The following is a 21,859-nucleotide window of genomic DNA, read 5'->3' on the forward strand; positions in this document are numbered from 1 at the left end:
CAGAGATGTTCAATCGGATTCAAGTCTGGGCTCTGGCTGGGCCACTCAAGGACATTCACAGAGTTGTCCTGAAGCCACTCCTTTGATATCTTGGCTGTGTGCTTAGGGTCGTTGTCCTGCTGAAAGATGAACCGCCGCCCCAGTCTGAGGTCAAGAGCGCTCTGGAGCAGGTTTTCATCCAGGATGTCTCTGTACATTGCTGCAGTCATCTTTCCCTTTATCCTGACTAGTCTGCCAGTCCCTGCCGCTGAAAAACATCCCCACAGCATGATGCTGCCACCACCATGCTACACTGTAGGGATGGTGCCAGGTTTCCTCCAAACGTGACGCCTGGCATTCACACCAAAGAGTTCAATCTTTGTCTCATCAGACCAGAGAATTTTCTTTCTCATGGTCTGAGAGTCCTTCAGGTGCCTTTTGGCAAACTCCAGGCGGGCTGCCATGTGCCTTTTACTAAGGAGTGGCTTCCGTCTGGCCACTCTACCATACAGGCCTGATTGGTGGATTGCTGCAGAGATGGTTGTCCTTCTGGAAGGTTCTCTCTCCACAGAGGACCTCTGGAGCTCTGACAGAGTGACCATCGGGTTCTTGGTCACCTCCCTGACTAAGGCCCTTCTCCCCCGATCGCTCAGTTTAGATGGCCGGCCAGCTCTAGGAAGAGTCCTGGTGGTTTTGAACTTCTTCCACTTACGGATGATGGAGGCCACTGTGCTCATTGGGACCTTCAAAGCAGCAGAAATTTTTCTGTAACCTTCCCCAGATTTGTGCCTCGAGACAATCCTGTCTCTGAGGTCTACAGACAATTCCTTTGACTTCATGCTTGGTTTGTGCTCTGACATGAACTGTCAACTGTGGGACCTTCTATAGACAGGTGTGTGCCTTTCCAAATCATGTCCAGTCAACTGAATTGACCACAGGTGGACTCCAATGAAGCTGCAGAAACATCTCAAGGATGATCAGGGGAAACCGGATGCACCTGAGCTCAATTTTGAGCTTCATGGCAAAGGCTGTGAATACTTACTGTATGTACATGTGCTTTCTCAATTTTTTTATTTTTAATAAATTTGCAAAAACCTCAAGTAAACGTTTTTCACGTTGTCATTATGGGGTGTTGTGTGTAGAATTCTGAGGAAAAAAATGAATTTAATCCATTTTGGAATAAGGCTGTAACATAACAAAATGTGGAGAAAGTGATGTGCTGTGAATACTTTCCGGATGCACTGTATATTATTTAATTTCATCACATTCTTTAATTGTTGTTATTCCCCAGTGTGCTTTGTTTTGTCTCTGTTTTTGAGTGTGTGCGGGTCGTGCCAAGGCTGAGAGCGTCCCTGGGATCCTCTATAAAAAAAATAAATAAATCACCGTCATCTTGACGGTGTGAATCTTAGCCGCACAGGACTGCTACAACATGACCCCTAGTGGTCAGGGCCATGAAGTTTAATTAGTGAGTTTAATTTACTTGAGGTTTAAGGTTTCTTGATTTCGTCACGTTTACAACAAGAACACGTGTCATTTGCCTTCTCAGATGTATCTAATAGCAGACAAAAAGAAGTAAAACAAACCAACAGAGACAAGACAGGTTAAGGTAAGGCAGTTTGATAGTTCAAATTTACACAAAAATGGTTACAGAACCTTCAAATATCAAAGCTCTATTATTTCCTCCGATACTTCTTACTTCTATTCTTCATTGGATGAACAACAGCCAGTTTTCTTTAGCATACAGTTAGGTCTATAAATATTTCGACAGACAACTTTATTGATAAGGACATAATGACGGACTTGCCCACACCTGCCCATGAAATAGCCTTTGAGTCAATTGTCCAATTACTTTTGAGCCCCTGAAATGAAGGGATTGTGTTACAAAATGCTTTAGTTGCCTCACATTTTTATATAATCGTTTTGTTCACCCCACTGAATTAAAGCTGAAAGTCTGCACTTCAACTGCATCGGAGTTGTTTCATTTCAAATTCATTGTGGTAATGTACAGAACCAAAATTAGAAAAAAAGTTGTCTCTGTCCAAATATTTACAGACCTAACTGTAGTTAGCTTGAATTCTAAGTAGGCCCTTGTGGTCTCTAGATTTCAATTTCATTCTCATTTAGCCTTTCGTCTTGCGATTTGAACTCCGGTGTTGTTGGCTTAGTTGTTATTCTGTGGTGTTTTCCTCTTTCTGCCTTGACCACATCTTACATTTCATTCATCATTTCCTGGTTATATTCAGTCTCACAATAATCCTTGGTCTTTTCACAGTGTCCTTAACATCCTTGGGCACACTATTCATTACAAAGCGATGTAGGCGTTTATGCTTGTATTGAGCTCAGAGATGACAATGATGAAGAGCACAAGAGCAACTGCTAATTCTGTGATGCGGACAAGAAAAAGGAATAAAAAACATGCAGTGTGATTTCCTGACCTTTACTCCTCGGGGTCCTGGGTATCCAATAGGACCTTGTGGGCCAGCTGGTCCCTAGAATGAAAAAAAATATAAAAGTGCTTGATTATTCAGCACAACAATTGAAAGTGAGTTCCGGCACAACATTTTCCAAATTGCTTGTTCCATGCTGCATAGTATACAACGGAGACATGCAGAAAAGAGTTACTTACAATATGCCCTTTCTCGCCAGAAGGACCTTCTTTACCAGGATGACCCTGCGAAGCAGATTAGAATGAATCAGTTATTAATTCAGTGGCATTCTTCACCCTTGTAAATGATGTATAAGGGGTGTGGCATACAAACATCCAATCAGTGGGCAGTGTGGCCTGGGAGCCAAGATACTGGACACGCTAAGCTGTTAGTCCACTTCCACCTCAGACTTACTACAAGGCTTCAACAGAGTCATTAAGTCTATTATAGTTCTCTTCTAAGGGCTTTGGTGCTATAGAATTAAATGTTGTTGTTGGTAGAAAGGGGCTTTATACAATAAGGGACATCTGCTTGCATAAAACATTTAAGAAATAAGAACAGGAGGCACTTGTCACTTGTCAACACATTTTGGGCTCACATTTCAAGAGTAACATGTGCTATCATTCATGGAGTACACATTTGGTATCATAGTCACATGTGATGAAGACCATGGAGCGGCTGCTGCTTCACCACCTGAGGCCACAGGTCCGCCACGCCCTTAAACCTCTGCAGTTGACATACCAGGAGAAGGTGGGAGCGGAGGATGCCATCATCTACATGCTACACCGATCCCTCTCCCACTTGGACAGAGGCAGTGGTGCTGTAAGAATTATGTTTCTGGACTTCTCTAGCGCCTTCAGCACCATCCAACCTCTACTCCTCAGGGACAAGCTGACAGAGATGGGAGTAGATTCATACCTGGTGACATGGATCGTGGACTGTCTTACAGACAGACCTCAGTATGTGCGTCTCGAGAACTGCAGGTCTGACATTGTGGTCAGCAGCACAGGAGTGCCGCAGGGAACTGTACTTTCTCCGGTCCTATTCAGACTATATACATCGGACTTCCAATACAACTCAGAGTCCTGCCACGTGCAAAAGTTCGCTGACGACACTGCTATCGTGGGCTGTATCAGGGGTGGGCAGGAGGAGGAGTATAGGAACCTAATCAAGGACTTTCTTAAATAGTGCGACTCAAACCACCAACAACTGAACACCAGCAAAACCAAAGAGCTGGTGGTCGATTTTAGGAGGTCCAGGCCCCCCATGGACCCCGTGATCATCAGAGGTGACTGTGTGCAGAGGGTGCAGACCTATAAATATCTGGGAGTGCAGCTGGATGATAAATTGGACTGGACTACCAATACTGATGCTCTGTGCAAGAGCGGACAGAGCCGACTATACTTCCTTAGAAGGCTGGCGTCCTTCAACATCTGCAATAAGATGCTGCAGATGTTCTCTCAGACAGTCGTGGTGAACGCCCTCTTCTACACGATGGTGTGCTGGGGAGGCAGCATAAAGAAAAGGGACAAACTGGTGAGGAAGGCAGGCTCTATTGTGGGCACAGAGCTGGACAGTTTGACATCTGTGGCAGAGCGACTCCTGTCAGTCATGGAGAATCCACTGCATCCACTGAACAGGATCATCTCCAGACAGAGGAACAGCTTCAGCGACAGACTGCTGTCACCGTCCTGCTCCACTGACAGACTGAGGAGATCATTCCTCCGCCACACTATGCGACTCTTCAATTCCACCCGGGGGAGTAAACGTTAACATTATATAAAGTTATTGTCTGTCTGTATACCTGCATTGTTATCACTCTTTAATTTAATATTGTTTATTATCAGTATGCTGCTGCTGGAGTATGGGAATTTCCCCTTGGGATTAATAAAGTATCTATCTATCTATCTATCTATCTATCTATCTATCTATCTATCTATCTATCTATCTATCTATCTATCTATCTATCTATCTATCTATCTATCTATAAAGTTCTGCAGTTTAGATTCCCTCTTGTATTTATAAGAAAACATTGAATCAAATTATTAAAACCCTGCACGCTAATTGGACAATTTTAACAGACCACCCTCTATTGGCCCCAGCTGACACTGCATTGACAGAATGACACATATCCTAAAATGCCCCCTCTTCTTAATCTGAAATAGAGCGCCAGTATTTCCTCCCTGTGTAATGCGTAATATAATTCAATGCCTGCATGCTTTATTCAACTTTCTCATTTTTTTCTTATTTCTAAATAAATGTAAATTGATGGACCCCTAGTCTCCTGCAGTCTAAAGACATGCTGGTTAGGTGAGCTGGTAATGTTGAATTGGCTCTAGTGTTTGATGCTGCGTTCCATTTACCTCAGAAGTCAGAGCTGGGAATGACGTCACACACAAGTCGATCACATTCCCGGAAAACCTTTGGTGTGTTTGCTCCATCAGAATAAATAGCAGTTGATACCAAAGCAGTACTCATCAAAACACAGTACCAACATGACCATGGACATTTCTTGCCTCGCATTTCCTGTCATCCTACATTTACACAGATTGTTGTAGACACAGAATACACACAAAATGTATGTATTGCAAATAACGAGATATTATTTATCCACTACAACTCCAGGCACCTCACACCTAAATACAGACACTTGGTGGGCGATGGAATAGCCTTACTGACTGACAATGAATAATGGGCCGGTGTCGTCACCTCACTTGTTTAAGGATGCCCGGGCCGGTTTTGAGACCCATTCTGCTCCTGTCTGTGGCCATTAGTCCCAGAGTATATTTCTTAGAATTTTGAGCTGAAAGTTGATGTGAAATGTTTATTCTATTCATCCAATACACTGCACAACACAGTTTTTACTTCTTGAACACTGTTGGGTGTTTCTTATAGATTTTTGGAGGCTGATCACGAATCCACATCAAACTTTACCCATCATGTACCGTTTCAGTTTTGTCATGATTTTTTCTTCTATTTGTATCTAAACATTTTCGCTCCCGTAAGTGACTTCTCAACAACGGTTTGTGCAGCCTGGGCAGGTCCAGCCATGGAATCAGGTCAGGTTGGAAGCTGTTCTGTAGAAGTTGACATCCTGGGCAGGTCTGAAGGAGCTTGACTCTGTCTCCGCATGCTATAAAGGTGGCCTGCATACACCGATCCTGCTCATGTGGTTAATATCGATAGTCAGTGTGTATGTAGAGTATCAGTATAGTAAAGTAGAGTATCTGTAGCAATAGAACAGTAAGTAAGCTTGACGCTATAGACGTTTTGGTGTCTTGTCAATGTCGTAACAGCCGCGATACCTTCTGCTATATCTGTGTGTGGCGCCTCAGAGACGTTGGATGACTGCTCTTGTGAAGAAAGCTTATCATCTGTACTTCGACTGGGGATCAAGACAAGGAATGGGTGCCTGACATTTGCTGTGCGACATGTGCTGTCAGTCTGAGAGTCTGGCTCAAAGGCCCTCGAAAGACGATGCCGTTTGCTGTTCTGATGATATGGCGAGAACAGAAAGACCATGTGATGGACTGTTACTTCTGTTTGACTAATGTGTCTGGTTTCTCATCAATTGAATCTCCTAATCTGCCTTCAGCAATGAGACCCGTGCCACATGATGACAGTCTTCCAATTCCACAACCACCAGAGGATTGGACCTTAGACGAACCAGATGAAGAAACTGCAATGCAGGGTACTGGCAGTGACATTGACCCGGATTTTGACCCGTGCTCATCAGGTGATCCACATCTGATAACACAGTCTGAATTGAACGATTTGGTCAGAGATTTGGGTCTGTCAAAGGCAAAAGCCGAGCTGCTGGGTTCAAGACTGCAAGAATGGAGTTTGCTGTCACCAGGTACGAACATTTCTGTGTTTCGAGGCCGACATCGTGATATAACCACATTTTTTGCACAAGTCGACAGTCTCTGTTTCTGTTGTGACATTGAAGGATTGTTCTCGGCCTTGGGTTGTGATCACAACAGAAGAGTGGCGTCTCTTCATTGATTCGTCCATGTTAAACCTGAAAGCTGTTCTGCTACACAATGGCAACATTTATCTTTCAGTACCCATAGGCCATGCAGCACACATGAAAGAAACGTATGAGAATATGGAACTGTGGCTGAAGCACATCCAGTAGAGCAGGTACAACTGGAATATCTGTGGAGATCTTAAAGTCATTGCTCTGTTACTAGGACTGCAGCTCGGCTCTATAAAGTACTGTTGTCTCATCTGTGAACGGGACAGCCGTGCCAAAGAGTCACACTATTCACGACAGAACTGGCCACTCTGTAACAAAGTTAGTTTCAAGACAGAAAAATGTGGCACATGAATCGCTTGTCGACCCGGCAAAGATATTTTTGCCTCCTCTTCACATAAAACTGGGACTCATGAAGAATTTCATGAAAGCACTGAACAAGAAAGGCAAAGGTTTTCGTTATTTCAGACAGATGTTCCCAAGAATAACTGACACCAAGATCAAAAAGAGCATTGTTGTTGGCGCCCAGATCAGACATGTTATGAGTGACAAGTTCTGTTAGTTGGGCCTGGAAAGCCTTCAAAGACGTTGTTGACAATTTTCTGGGCAATTACAGAGCCCCAAACTCCATTCACCTGGTAGATGAACTTCTCAACGCATACAAGACAATGAAGTGCAACATGTCACTCGAGATTCATTTCCTCTACTCACACTTGGACTTCTTCTCCGCAAATCTCAGTGCTATCAGTGACGAACACGCTGAAAGGTTTCACCAGGACATTGCTACAATGGAGAGACGATACCAGGGCAACTGGAATCCATCAATGCTTACTGACTACTGTTGGACACTGCAACGTGATGCACCAGATATTGAATACAAAAGAAAATCAGGAGCAAAACACTTTGAATTCTTTTGAATTTAATAGCTTATGCGAAACATAAATGGGACTAAATACGTTATTGTCAGCATATAAATGTCGATTTCTCAGAGTTCCTACGTGATGAAGTAAAACCAAAGCTATATTTGTGCATACCCAGTAGTACCTGTCACAATCAGCAAAAACTTTTCAGGAAGCAAGACTTTCAAAAAAATTGTTGTGCAGTGTTATTCATCTCTCCATTCATTTATGTTTCTGCCTGCTTAATCAATTTGTGGCCTCCAGGCACATCAAACTAAAATAAGCATGCTGTAGGACTGGTGGATGGCCATTTTTATTTACCGGGGCTGCTAAGTAAGCAATCATTTTGATGGGAGGCCATTTTTCTTCACCCAATGTACGTAAGGCCAGATAATGGTGCCAGCGAGGAAACACTGGGACTTTACTTTCAATGACGGTCCTTTTCCAAGACATCGTTGTTTTGAGATACAATACAGGATTTTTTATTAAGCTTGCCTAGTGAGCTCAGAGGCTTCCCGTGACTAAGATGAGATTCTGGAGATGGCCCCTAAAATTTTAAAATAACCCCAAAGTGATTTTAAATGGCCATTGTCCTGTCAAGGATAACAAGTTGAGAATTAGGAAGGGAAGACAAGGCTGACAGGCAGAGAAAAGCAAAGACGCATGAGCCATTTTCTTATTTTGGTGAGCAGATAACGCACTCAGAGAAGAAACACCAGGGTGGACTTTGTTTCCAATGGAAGAAAGCAGGCATCTCAGGAGACAAAGACAGACATTCTACCCTGTTGGTCTGCCCTATGGTCTAATTAGAAACTACTAGAAGAACAAGACTTTGCTTTCTGGGTATTTGGGAGTTGCCATGATTTACTCCCTGTAATCCTCCCACTCAATTATACTTTAATTCAAAATACATTTGCTCAAGATGCATTTTGAGTTCATGAGTTCTTCCTCAAATCATTTTAAGTTCTGTTCACTGATCGTAGGATTGAAAAATGGTAAGGTGCTGCATGTTCATTAGCACAGCAGTGCAAGTAAGAATTTCACATGTGACAGTCAAAGTCAAGTCAAGCGCGTTGTCGCACCCACTACACGTCGAAACAGCTCGGGATCCCAGTTGGCAAACCCCCCAGGCAGACATGCAGTCCAGTCCCATCCTCCGGAAATGACCCTCTATCTGCCGCAGCCAGGTGTTACGTGGGCGACCCCTTGGCCTGGTCCAGTCACTTGGGTCCCCAACAAAGAGGATCTTACGAGCCGGATCACCCTCGGGGAAACGCGCCACATGGCCGTAGTGCCGTAACTGACGCTCCCTCACAATGCAGGTCAGGTGCCTCATTCTGGACTCCATGAGCAACACAAAGTCAAACCAGTGGTACCCAAGGATTTTCCAGAGAGACACAGTATGAAAGGAGTCCAGTCTTCGTCTCAGGTCACTGGATAGCGTCCATGTCTCAAAACCATATACTAAGAGGAAGCACCAGGACTCTAAAGACTTGGACCTTCGTCCTCTTGCATAGATATCGGGAGCGCCACACACCCCTTTATGACCTCATGACCCCCATGCTCTACCAATCCGTCTACTGACTTCATAGGAAGAGTCACCAGTTACGTGAATGTCACTGCCAAGGTAAGTAAACCTCTCGACGAGATCGACACTCTCTCCGCAAACAGACACACTGCTGATGGCCGTGCCCAAAAGGTCATTAAAGGCCTGGCTGTTGGTTCTTATCAGGACCCTCACAAGTCCAGACACTCAGACCCCTCACTCAGTCTCTCGAGTGCCCCGATCAGAGCCTCCATTGACTCCATGAAGATCACGGCATCGTCAATAAAGTCAAGATCCGTGAATCTGTCTTCACCAACAGATGCCCCCCAGCCGCTGGACCCCACGACCTTGCCCAACACCCAGTCCATACAAGCATTGAACAGAGCAGGAGCAGAACACACCGCTGACAAACCCCAGAATCAACTGGGAAAAACACAGAGGGTCTGCCACCACTCTGCACAGCACTCCCAGTACCAGTGTACAGGCTGGCCATGATATCCTGCAACCTCGAGGGGATCCCGTGAACCCTCAGGATGTCCCACAGGGCAGCGCCTGTGACAGTAATGTGACTATAAACCTTGTGCCTCTGTGCGTCTTTTACTTGGGTACTATGGTACAGTGCCATCCTTGAGGTGACTTTTTAAACTCTTTGGTGTCTAACTGAGGATACCTGGACTCATTATTCACAATTTTTGACCATAATATTTCTTTCCTGCCAGCACATTTTGCAAACAGTGACACCTAGTGACTGGAGGAATCAAAAACATTTTTATGAGAGTAAGAAAATAACATTTTTTTCCCATGAGCCCCATTATCCACTCCTTTTGTACTTAATAAATAAAAAAAAGTTCAACTCTTGGCGATCCCCAGATCATTAAGAGATATTCACAGACCAAGTCAGCATATGAATTCAAAGGTGGCACACTACTTACCGGAGGACCATCTGCTCCAGGCATACCAGGGAGACCAGGCTTACCAAGTGGACCCTAGAAATAAAGAGCAATACAACTGGGAGTGAGCAAAACCTGCATTAGTATAAGGTGAACGACAAGAACAGCCCCGTAGCAGGGCACAGTTTCTTATCAGAAATACTGTATTAGTGCCCCCCTGAGTTATTTTATTTCATTTTTTGAAATTTATACTTATGTATTTCTCTCCTATTTATGTTAAGGTGATGATGACAGTTCTTGCAGTTAACTACATTTAAAGTTTCACACCAAAACTATGCTTCATTTTGGACTGAGCACTAAGGGTCACCTTAATAGCATGTAAAAGCTTGGGTGATTTCTGAAGTTGGCCTGGTTTTAGAATGGGGGTCTTCTTTTTGAGCCATTCCTTAGTGCAGGGGACACCAAGTCCGGTCCTGGAGGACCACCGTGGCTGCAGGTTTCCATTCTAACCCTTTTTTTAACGAGTGTCCATGTTTATGCTCGGGCGGCACGGTGGCGCTGCAGTAAGGAGACCTGGGTTCGCTTCCCAGGTCCTCCCTGTGTGGAGTTTGCATGTTCTCCCCGTGTCTGCGTGGGTTTCCTCCCACAATCCAAAGACGTGCAGGTTAGGTGCATTGGCCATCCTAAATTGTCCCTAGTGTGTGCTTGGTGTGTGTGTGTGGGCTGGTGCCCTGCCCGGGGATTTATTCCTGCATTGCGCCCTGTGCTGGCTGGGATTGGCTCCAGCAGACCCCCCATGACCCTGTAGTTAGGATATAGCGGGTTGGACGATGGCTGACTGACTGACTGTTTGTGAATTCATTGAAATCATTTTAATTGAATTTCTTCTTTAAGATTTGCTCCCCTGGATTTCTTCATCGTTCCTCTGAATTGCTTCATTTCTTTCCTTAAATGGCACCCAAAGTGAGGGAGCCAACAGAAGACCCACTAAGTGAGGGCCTCAAACTCCAATCAATTTCACTCCAACCAGCTACTTAATTAGGCGCCGAGCCTTGTCGTTAATTAAACCCGTTCTTTAATTCCATGGCTTGTTGCTGCTCTCGTGGTGCATTACCAGACATGTCCGAAATTGAGGATTTTCTCTTTTCTAAGAGCACACTGTTCAAATGTTTTGTGGACCTGAGCAGACTGATGTTCATGAGACCTTCATCTTTCTATATTTTCAGATATTGTATGATGGTCACCAGTTGTTTTGGTTCATTTTGTATCTCATTATTGTTTGGCTGCTAATTAAGGAAAAAGAAACAATTAAGGGGTCTGAGTCTTCAAGAGCAAATCAATTAAAATGAGTTCAAAAGAAAAACAGGACACTCATTAAGAAAAGGGTTGGAAAGAAAACCTGCAGCCACAGTGGTCCTCCAGGACCGGACTTGGCGACCCCTGCCTTAGTGGATCTTCTAGTGTGCTTCACGTGGTTTCCATGATGGAAGGTCCATTTCCGATTTTAACTTTCAGACAGAGGGCCTCACATTCTCTTCATTCTCCTCAAGTAGACTTTGATATGATGCAGAATTCACAGTGGATTCAATGCCATAACGTGGTGGATGCTTTTCTTCTTTTTTCTGGATTTTGTCTTTTGTGTTTTCTTAGCTTACCTTGCTCACGTCAACCCCTTTTGCCTTATTTTTGCTATTTCTCCCCCACCATGCCTCTTAGTATTTTCGATTTTGATTATTTCATTCAGTTCTTATTGTAGAAAGGATCTTTGTTTGCTTTGTGTCTTTTTATCCACAAGTTTATGGTCATTCTCTCCCCTAAAGGACATTTATGAGTGCTTTGAATGTTTAAAAACCTGAGCTGTAATTTGGGTATGTGCAGGCCAGAAAGCATGCCATTTGAATTTGGGTTAAGGGTGCCTGGGGTGAGGCCTGCTCCTGTGCTCAGACCTAGACGTGCCCCTGTCTGCTCACCCTTTTTGTTTTTTTGCTATCTTGGTGTTGCTGTAGCACAACACAACTAAATAAGGAACACACTTGAGTCAGGATGAAATACATGTGCTGGTCATAAAATTAGAATATCATGACAAAGTTGATTTATTTCAGTAATTCCATTCAAAAAGTGAAACTTGTATATTAGATTCATTCATTACACACAGACTGATGTATTTCAAATGTTTATTTCTTTTAATGTTGATGATTATAACTGACAACTAATGAAAGTCCCAAATTCAGTATCTCAGAAAAGGTATGAACATGAAAAGTATGAGCATGTACAGCACTCAATATTTAGTTGGGGCTCCTTTGTCCTGGATTACTGCAGCAATGCGGCGTGGCATGGAGTCGATCAGTCTGTGGCACTGCTCAGGTGTTAGGAGAGCCCATGTTGCTCTGATAGTGGCCTTCAGCTCTTCTGAATTGTTGGGTCTGGCGTAATGCATCTTCCTCTTCACAATACCTCATAGATTTTCTATGGGGTTAAGGTCAGGCAAGTTTGCTGGCCAATCAAGAACAGGGATACCATGGTCCTTAAACCAGGTACTGGTAGCTTTGGCACTGTGTGCAGGTGCCAGGTCCTGTTGGAAAATGAAATCTGCATCTCCATAAAGTTCGTCAGCAGCAGGAAGCATGAAGTGCTCTAAAACGTCCTGGTAGACGGCTGCGTTGACCTTGGACCTCAGAAAACACAATGGACCAACACCAGCAGATGACATGGCACCCCAAACCATCACTGACTGTGGAAACTTTACACTGGACCTCACACAACGTGGATTCTGTGCCTCTCCTCTCTTCCTCCACACTCTGGGACCTTGATTTCCAAAGGAAATGCAAAATTTACTTTCATCAGAGAACATAACTTTGGACCACTCAGCAGCAGTCCAAAGGCGAGACGCTTCTGACACTGTCTCTTGTTCAAGAGTGGCTTGACACAAGGAATGCGACAGCTGACACCCATGTCTTGCATACGTCTGTGTGTGGTGGTTCTTGAAGCACTGACTCCAGCTGCAGTCCACTCTTTGTGAATCTCCCCCACATTTTTCATTGGGTTTTGTTTCACAATCCTCTCCAGGGTGCGGTTATCCCTATTGCTTGTCCACTTTTTTCTAGCACATCTTGTCCTTCCCTTCGCCTCTCTATTAATGTGCTCTGTGAACAGCCAGCCTCTTTAGCAATGACCTTTTGTGTCTTGCCCTCCTCCTTGTGCGAGGTGTCAATGGTCGTCTTTTGGACAACTGTCACGTCAGCAGTCTTCCTCATGATTGTGTAGCCTACAGAACTCGACTGAGAGACCATTTAAAGGCTTTTGAGTTAATTAGCTGATTAGAGTGTGGCACCAGGTGTCTTCAATATTGAACCTTTTCACAATATTCTAATTTTCCGAGATACTGAATTTGGGACTTTCATTAGTTGTCAGTTATAATCATCAACATTCAAAGAAATAAACATTTGAAATACATCAGTCTGTGTGTAATGAATGAATCTAATATACAAGTTTCACTTTTTGAATGGAATTACTGAAAAAAATCAACTTTGTCATGATATTCTAATTTTATGACCAGCACCTGTATAATAGAGGGGATTTCTAATTCAGGTCTTCCAAAATTCTCAGAGTAGATCAAGCAGAAATGTTTTGACTAAATACAGAATCTCATACTTGCGGTCACCAATGGAAATTTGAGGGTAAGACTGAAGCAAGGAAGTGTTGTAGAACTCTTAGGGTCATGGAGTCAAAGCAGAAACTTTGACACCCTTGAAGCATCTGGACGAGATGTTGGGATAACTTAGCTATTTGCTCGACGAACTGCATCAACATTTCTCAAATTTCTTATGTTTCCTACAGATGCAGAGCAAGTAATTTTTCGAAAATTTTCTTCCTCCACACAATAAAGAATGCCACCCCTTCTATTGTGTGATTGATTTTGCATGAATGCCTTATCTGAATTTCAATATTCCGCACTTAACATTTCAGCCTTTGTTTAAGCCAAACTTTGCTCTTCAGGGCCCGACACCATTTAGCAGACGGCCTGAGATTTTCTTTCCTTTTTTTTGAAATTTCAAATTAAGCATTTATAGGACAACAAAATCAATGGCTTTTCCATTGGTCAACGCTTCTTATTTTGAATCGATTTCAACATCACATTGACTTTCCGGAGGGCACTCTTTACACAACATTAATAAGCAATGACTGCGGTGCGTGGTCTAATCAATGTAAACTGAATTTTCCTTTATGATTTTGAAGGCAACCCAACTTATGGTGGAAAAAAATCGGACTTTTTGCAGTTTTTTTTTTTTTTCCGATGGAAACTACAGCAAGATTTATTATTGCTCACACAGCTTTTACTTTAATTTATGTGCATTTATATCACTTGTCATATTTACCTTTTCTCCCGGTGGGCCGATGGCACCTTGAGGACCTGGAAGTCCCTGTTCAAAAGAAAAAAAGGAAAAAGTTTAGTTCTCTTAATAGATTCTGTCTGTCTCACATATTTACATGTGTAGTTTCATTAATCTTAAGACAATTCAGGTTTTTGCTTTGGATTGCGTAGTAGTGTATGCTCAGGACATCGTAACAAGTTTACTGGCAAAATGAAATTACAAACTTTACAAATTATATAATGTGCAGAAATAAAAACACAGATGAGATACAGTCATGGGAAAAAGTTTGTGAGCCCCTCTTAATTCTTTGGATTTTTGTTTCTCATTGGCTGAGCTTTCAAAGTAGCAACTTCCTTGTAATATGTGACATGCCTTATGGACACAGTAGGATTTCAGCAGTGACACTAAATTTATTGGATTAACAGAAAATATGCATCATAAGAAAATTAGACAGGTGGATAAATGTGGGCACCCCAACAGAGATATGACATCAATACTTAGTTGAGCCTCTAGACGCTGTCCTCCTATAGCCTGTGATGAGTGTCTGATTCTGGATGGAGGTATTGTTGACCATTCTTCATACAAAATCTCTCCAGTTCAGTTCAATTTGATGGACAACCTGCTTCAAATCATCCCATAGATTTTCACTGATATTCAAGTCAGGGGACTGTGACGGCCATTCCAGAACATTGTACTTCTCCCTCTGCATGAATGCCTTTGTAGATTTCCAACTGTGTTTTGGGTCATTGTCTTGTTGGAATATCCAACCCCTGCGTAACTTCAACTTTGTGACTGATGCTTGAACATTATCCTGAAGGATTTGTTGATATTGGGTTGAATTCATCTGACCCGCGACTTTAACAAGAGCCCCAGTCCTTGAACTGGCCACACAGCCCCACAGCATGATGGAACCTCCACCAAATTTGACAGTAGGTAGCAGGTGTTTTTCTTTGAATGTGGTGTTCTTCTTCCACCATGCAAAGTGCTTTTTGTTCTGACCAAATAACTCCATTTCTGTCTCATCAGTCCAAAGCACTTTGTTCCAAAATAAATCTGGCTTGTCTAAATGAGCATTGGCATACAACAAGCGACTCTGTTTGTGGCGCGATTGCAGAAAGGGCTTCTTTCTCATCACCCTGCCATACAGATGTTTGAATTGTAGAATGATGTACAGATACACCATCTGCAGCGAGATGTTCTTGCAGGTCTTTGGAGGTGATCTGTGGTTGTCTGTCACCATTCTCACAATCCTGCTCATATGCCGCTCCTGTATTTTTCTTGGCCTGCCAGACCTGCTGGGTTTAACAGCAACTGTGCCTGTGGCCTTCCATTTCCCGATTCCATTCCTTACAGTTACAGAAACTGACAGTTTAAACCTCTGAGATGGCTTTTTGTAGCCTTCGCCTAAACCAGGAGACTCAACAATCTTTGTTTTCAGATCTTTGGAGAGTTGCTTTGAGGATCCCATGCTGTCACTCTTCAGAGGAGAGTCAAAGGGAAGGAAGCACAACTTGTAACTGACCACCTTAAATCCCTTTATATCTCATGATGGACACACCTGTCTGTGAAGTTCAAGGCTTAATGAGCTCATCAACCAATCAGCATTGAGCAGTGACAGGCATTCAAATCAGCACAATGACAAGGGGACCCACATTTGTGCACAGCCAGTTTTTCACATTTGATTTAATTTCATAAACTAAATACTGCGTCACTAAAAATCTTTGCTTGGAAAACACCGCAGTACTCAGATGTTCCTAGGAAATGAAAGACATACCACTGATATCTTTATTGTTGAAAGGAGAGTCAATTATTATGGAGGCTGAGAGGGGGTCACAAACTTTTTCATATGACTGTAAATAGATAGATAGATAGATAGATAGATAGATAGATAGATAGATAGATAGATAGATAGATAGATAGATAGATAGATAGATAGATAGATAGATAGATAGATAGATAGATAGATAGATAGATAGGCACTATATAAAACATTAACTGCGGTTAATTAACAAACAAACATTAACTGCGGTTAAGTACATAATATAATATAATATAATATAATATAATATAATATAATATAATATAATATAATATAATATAATATAATATAATATAATATAATATAATAAAACACCTGCTATGGGGTGGCACCCTGCCCAGGTTTGTTTCCTGCATTGTGCCCTGTGCTGGCTGGCATTGGCTTCAGCAGACCCCCGTCACCCTGTAGTTAGGATATAGCGGCTGGGATAATGAATGGATGGATAATATAACACAGGGGGGCACAGTGATGCAGTGTGCTGCCCTGCAGTAAACAGAGCAGAGTTTATGGCCTGGTTGCACACTGTGTGGCGTTTGAATGTTCCTCCCGTATCAAGTGGGTTTCCTACGGGTGCTCCAGTTTGCTCCTATTGTCCAAGGACATGCAGGTTAGGTGGATTTGTGACATTGAATTGGCCTTAGTGTGTTTTTGGTGTGTGTAAGTGTGTTCTTCCCGAGATGGACTGGTGCCCTGTCCTGGGTTTGTTCCTGCCTTGTGCCCTGTTCTACATGACATAGGCTCCAGTGCCAGCCTGACCCAACCATGATCCTCACCTCCACATAATCCCCCAACACAAGTGGTCTAGATTGAGTTGGTTAGAAAATGACATGGCATGACATCATATAATGCCATGATTGACTGGGACTGTTGTCAGTAATTATTTTCTGCCTTATGCCCAGTGCTGCAGAGATAGGCTCCATTCATTTACAACCACAAATTGAACTAAATAGACTTGAGTTTGTGATGCTGTAATATACTATAGGATGGCACAGCACAGATGCACCATGGTCCCAGTGCCTTGGATCCAAATCCTTGCCTGTATGAGCTTGTATGTTCTCTTGGTGTCAGCCTCAGATTTCCTCCCACATGCCAAAAATGTGTAGCTTAATTGTGACCTCTAAATTGGCTGTTGTGTGTGTGTGTGTGTGTGTGTGTGTGTGTGTCCTATGGAAGCGTTGGATTCAGTCATATTTTCTGGCCTCCATTATGTTGAACTGGATAAGCAGATTATAAAATGGAGTGATTGGACAATTTGTGTTACCTACAAACAAGATGAGTCTAACATCATTTAATAATAAAAACTCCAAGTGTTAAATTGTAAAAATATCCATCCATCCATTTTCCAACCCACTGAATCCGAACACAGGGTCACGGGGGTCTGCTGGAGCCAATCCCAGCCAACACAGGGCACAAGGCAGGAACCAATCCCGGGCAGGGTGCCAACCCACCGCAGGACACACACAAACACATCCACACACATCAAGCACACACTAGGGCCAATTTAGAATCATTGTAAAAATATAGAAACATTTATTATGGGCAGTATGATGGCGTAGTGGGTAGCGCTGCTGCCTCGTAGTAAGGTGGGTTCACTTCCCGGGTCCTCCATGTGTAGAGTTTGCATGTTCCCCCCCGTGTCTGGATGGGTTTCCTCCCACAGTCCAAAGACATGCAGGTTAGGTGCATTGGTGGTCCTAAATTGTCCTTGGTGTGTGTGTGTGTGTGTGTGTGCTCTGCAGTGGGCTGGCATCCTGCCCAGGATTTGCTCCTGCCTTGTGCCCTGTGCTGGCTGGGATTGGCTCCAGCAGACCCCGTGACCCTGTGTTAGGATACAGCGGGTTGGACAATGACTGACTGACATTTATTATGCATGTATATTACAATAAAATAACTGTAATAAGGGTGTGTACTTTGTCTGCCTACTGCAATAAACTATTCAAGATTTCTTTGGGTTTTCCCTGAGGTCCTATGAGATCTCAGTAAACGATTCCATTAAATTATATCATGATGAAGATCAATTTGTTTGTTAGAGTTTTCAGCCTGCATACCCAAATTGGTTTTATTAATAATTCCTTCCTGCAAATTAAAGACCCCAGCTGTATACAAGTGCTTGCTTTATTATAAAGCTGTCATCTTGTGGGCGCCCTAAACGCGGTTCAAATGGGGATTTTCGTTAACGGTGACAACAATAACCGACCTGGCAGCCGCACTTGGACTGCATGTTAATGTGTGCTCATCGACAAACTCATCATTCATGGTATGGAGGAAGACCTTGGGCGTTTTCAGGCATATTTTAAATGTGAAGAAAGGCTCCGGAGGGGGGGAAGCCCGCTGGTACACGATTAGCAATGAACAAAGCAGGGCCATTGATCTATTGAGTGTAACATGGGCACTGCAGCTTTGAATGACCGAAGCTAGACATTTGTTCCTGCTACTCCTCCATGATTGCTTATTACAATGTTCAAATGATAAATGATACTTCATGTCTTATAAATGATCGGCGAATGAGGTTTAATTAAGAGCCTTAATCGGTGGGGTTAGCTTGTTGTGTTCATATGCCTGTAGTACAGTGGCTTCATATATTCATTCGTTCATTTCTGAACCCAAGTTTAAGGTCATGGGGTGGTGCAGAACCGAACCCATACAAATACTAACAATAAAAAGGGTGCCATACAGGAGCAATAAACCCAACATGTCCATCTTTGAGTTGGGGGTGAAAAGCCCACACGGACACTGGGAGATAATGCAAACTAAGGGTCACCTTCCAGGCTCATCAGACTACCACCCCGGGACACCAGAGGACACGATGGCTGACTCTTTTGTCTCTTTTCTCCACCCACATCTCTGAGAAGGCGCCCATTAATGGCAACTGACTCCACCCCTTCTGGTAACCACTCCCTGGAAGGAGGAGTCTCATTTGAGAGATCAACAGAGCTCTGGCCCTGAAGCCTGACTGCTCTTCAGAGCTTACTAACTCCAGTCAGAAAATGGAGATCAGCATACCGTACAATGTAATAAAGCTGGCCTTTGGTACACTGTATTAATCACCAAGGGGAAATTGTCTTTTCGCATGACTTTTGGGGGTCAGAATGCAGGGTCAGCCATTGTTCAATACAATACAATTTATTTTTGTATAGCCCAAAATCAAACAAGAAGTGCCAGCAATGGGCTTTAACTGGCCCTGCCTTTTGACAGCCCCCCAGCCGTGACTCTCTAAGAAGACAAGAAAAAAATGGAAGAAACCTCAGGAAAGGCAGTTCAAAGAGAGACCGCTTTCCAGGTAGGTTGGACGTGCAGTGGGTGCCAAAAAGAAGGGGGTTAATACAATACAACAATACACAGAACAGGACACCAGTCATCCTCAATACAACATAAAATAAAAATATTACAAGTATGGAGCAGAAGTTAACAGTAGATGATATCCCAGAATAGAACTTGGATTTGTTTAGAGTCCTAGAGGCGTCGGCCATCAAGCTGCCTGCCCCCTATTGGCCATTCCACAGCTGAGACAGCCAATCCAATGTAAAGGATTCCTGCGATCCTCCATTCAGGGATGACTTTACCTTAGGCAGGCAGAACAACTTGGCAGGTGGGCCTTGTTCAGTGCCCTTTGAGCAATTTTCAGTTTAAGGGCCTTTCTCAAGGGCTCAACAGAGTAGCATCCCTTCTGGTAGTAATAGGATTTGAACCTGCAACCTTTCCAGATACCAGCAAAGATCCTTGGACTCAAAGCTATCATGCCTTTGGAGAACTAGCAAGGTAAATGGTGAAACTTACCTGAGCTCCGGGATTTCCCTGCTGACCCGGTGGGCCTGGCTCTCCTTGAGGACCCTGGAAAAGAAATTTGTAACAGTTTGATTAGTTCTAACTGAGCCATGTTTCATTTGATCTAGAAGAGAGCACAGCCTCATTTTAAAAGGTTCAGAATCGAAATAAGCCAGAAGAGGAACAGCATTGATAATAATAATGATAATAATGATACTAATAACAATAATAATGATGATGATGAAGATAATAATGATGATGATGATGATGATGAAGATAATCATCATAATAATAACAATAATAATAATAGATGATAATGATGGGCGGCACGGTGGCGCAGTGGTAGCGCTGCTGCCTCGCAGTTAGGAGACCTGGGTTCGCTTCCCGGGTCCACCCTGCGTGGAGTTTGCATGTTCTCCCCGTGTCTGCGTGGGTTTCCTCCGGGCGCTCCGGTTTCCTCCCACAGTCCAAAGACATGCAGGTTAGGTGGATTGGCGATTCTAAATTGGCCCTAGTGTGTGCTTGGTGTGTGGGTGTGTTTGTGTGTGTCCTGCGGTGGGTTGGCACCCTGCCCAGGATTGGTTCCTGCCTTGTGCCCTGTGTTGGCTGGGTTTGGCTCCAGCAGACCCCCGTGACCCTGTGTTCGGATTCAGCGGGTTGGAAAATGGATGGATGGATGGATGATAATGATGATAATAATAATGATGATGAAGATAATCATAATAATAATAATAATAATAATAGATGATAATGATGATAATAGGGCGGCACGGTGGCGCAGTGGGTAGCGCTGCTGCCTCGCAGTTGGGAGATCTGGGGACCTGGGTTCACTTCCCGGGTCCTCCCTGCGTGGAGTTTGCATGTTCTCCCCGTGTCTGCGTGGGTTTCCTCCCACAGTCCAAAGACGTGCAGGTTAGGTGGACTGGCGATTCTAAATTGGCCCTAGTGTCTGCTTGGTGTGTTTGTGTGTGTCCTGCGGTGGGCTGGCACCCTGCCCACGATTGGTTCCTGCCTTGTGCCCTGTGTTGGCTGGGATTGGCTCCAGCAGACCCCGTGACCCTGTGTTCGGATTCAGCGGGTTGGATAATGGATGGATGGATGGATGATGATAATAATAATGATGATGATCATCATCACAATAATACTAATAATAATGATGATGATGATCATAATAATAATAATAGATGATAATGATGATAATAATGATGATGATGATGATGAAGATAATCATCATAATAATAACAATAATAATAATAGATGATAATGATGATAATAATGATGATGAAGATAATCGTAATAATAATAATAATAATAGATGATAATGATGATAATAATAATGATCATCATCATCACAATAATACTAATAATAATGATGATGATGATCATCATCACCATCATCATCATCATAATAATAATGATGATGATGATGATCATCATCATCATCACCACCATCATCATCATAATAATAATGATGATGATGATAATTATTATTATTATTATTATTATTCATGTCAAGAAGAGTAAGATGTGTGTCTTCATTAATGCGACTATTCTGTATGACAACAACATCATGAGCAAGGTGGCAGATAAAACTGTCAAGTATAAAGACCTTGAGACGCATATGGAACACAAGGACAGAGTGTCTCCAGTGGTGATAGCAGGTGCACTGGAAACCATTAAGACCAGAGCAGCTGGATAAACTCCCAATTAGGGTCAGCATAAAAAGAAGACTGAATTCTTTGACAAGTCCTCAGGTGAACAACGAGCTGAAATCAAAGCCTGAGAGGTCTGGTTGACCTCTGGTGAGTAAACCAGTGTGCCTCAGTGCACCGAGAGGAGGGTGGTGATAATAATGACAATGCATTTCATTCTGTAACCTGCCTTTCATAGCCTTGACCCACAGTGCAAACCATAAGCAAAAACAGTTAAATGATATGAAAGGACAGCAAACAATGATATAACAAAATGATTTAGCAAACACTGTGGTGGGCTGGCACCGTGCCCCGGGATTTGAAAATAAAAATAACATTTGGTTGAACTCGTGACTGTCCTCATGTAGTTGTGTCTGGGTTTTTGGGGCTCAGTGGCGCCTCCTACTGGCTACTGTTTTAGTGAGAAAATGCCATTGATAAATCTTATGAATTTGCATTGCCTGACTCATGTCTCCTAGAAAAGCAAGAACA

General features: G+C 43.2%; 1 protein-coding gene and 1 long non-coding RNA gene across 4 annotated transcripts in view; one reads left to right on the plus strand and one right to left on the minus strand.

Moving 5' to 3' along the window:
* LOC114643693 (collagen alpha-1(V) chain-like) overlaps positions 1 to 21,859 on the minus strand; it is a 519,467-nt gene that overhangs the window by 149,470 nt on the left and 348,138 nt on the right. For all 3 annotated transcript variants that reach the window (XM_051931584.1, XM_051931585.1, XM_051931583.1), the window contains 5 exons: positions 19,689 to 19,742; positions 14,096 to 14,140; positions 9,762 to 9,815; positions 2,609 to 2,653; positions 2,418 to 2,471 (listed from right to left, as the gene is read on the minus strand). In XM_051931584.1, coding sequence (XP_051787544.1) covers positions 2,418 to 2,471; positions 2,609 to 2,653; positions 9,762 to 9,815; positions 14,096 to 14,140; positions 19,689 to 19,742 — 252 coding nt within the window. The remainder of the gene's footprint in view (positions 1 to 2,417; positions 2,472 to 2,608; positions 2,654 to 9,761; positions 9,816 to 14,095; positions 14,141 to 19,688; positions 19,743 to 21,859) is intronic.
* LOC127529105 (uncharacterized) overlaps positions 1 to 21,859 on the plus strand; it is a 152,724-nt gene that overhangs the window by 112,964 nt on the left and 17,901 nt on the right. The window lies entirely within an intron of this gene.

This window comes from Erpetoichthys calabaricus, chromosome 9 (genome assembly GCF_900747795.2).
Source record: "Erpetoichthys calabaricus chromosome 9, fErpCal1.3, whole genome shotgun sequence".
Lineage (NCBI taxonomy): Eukaryota > Metazoa > Chordata > Cladistia > Polypteriformes > Polypteridae > Erpetoichthys > Erpetoichthys calabaricus.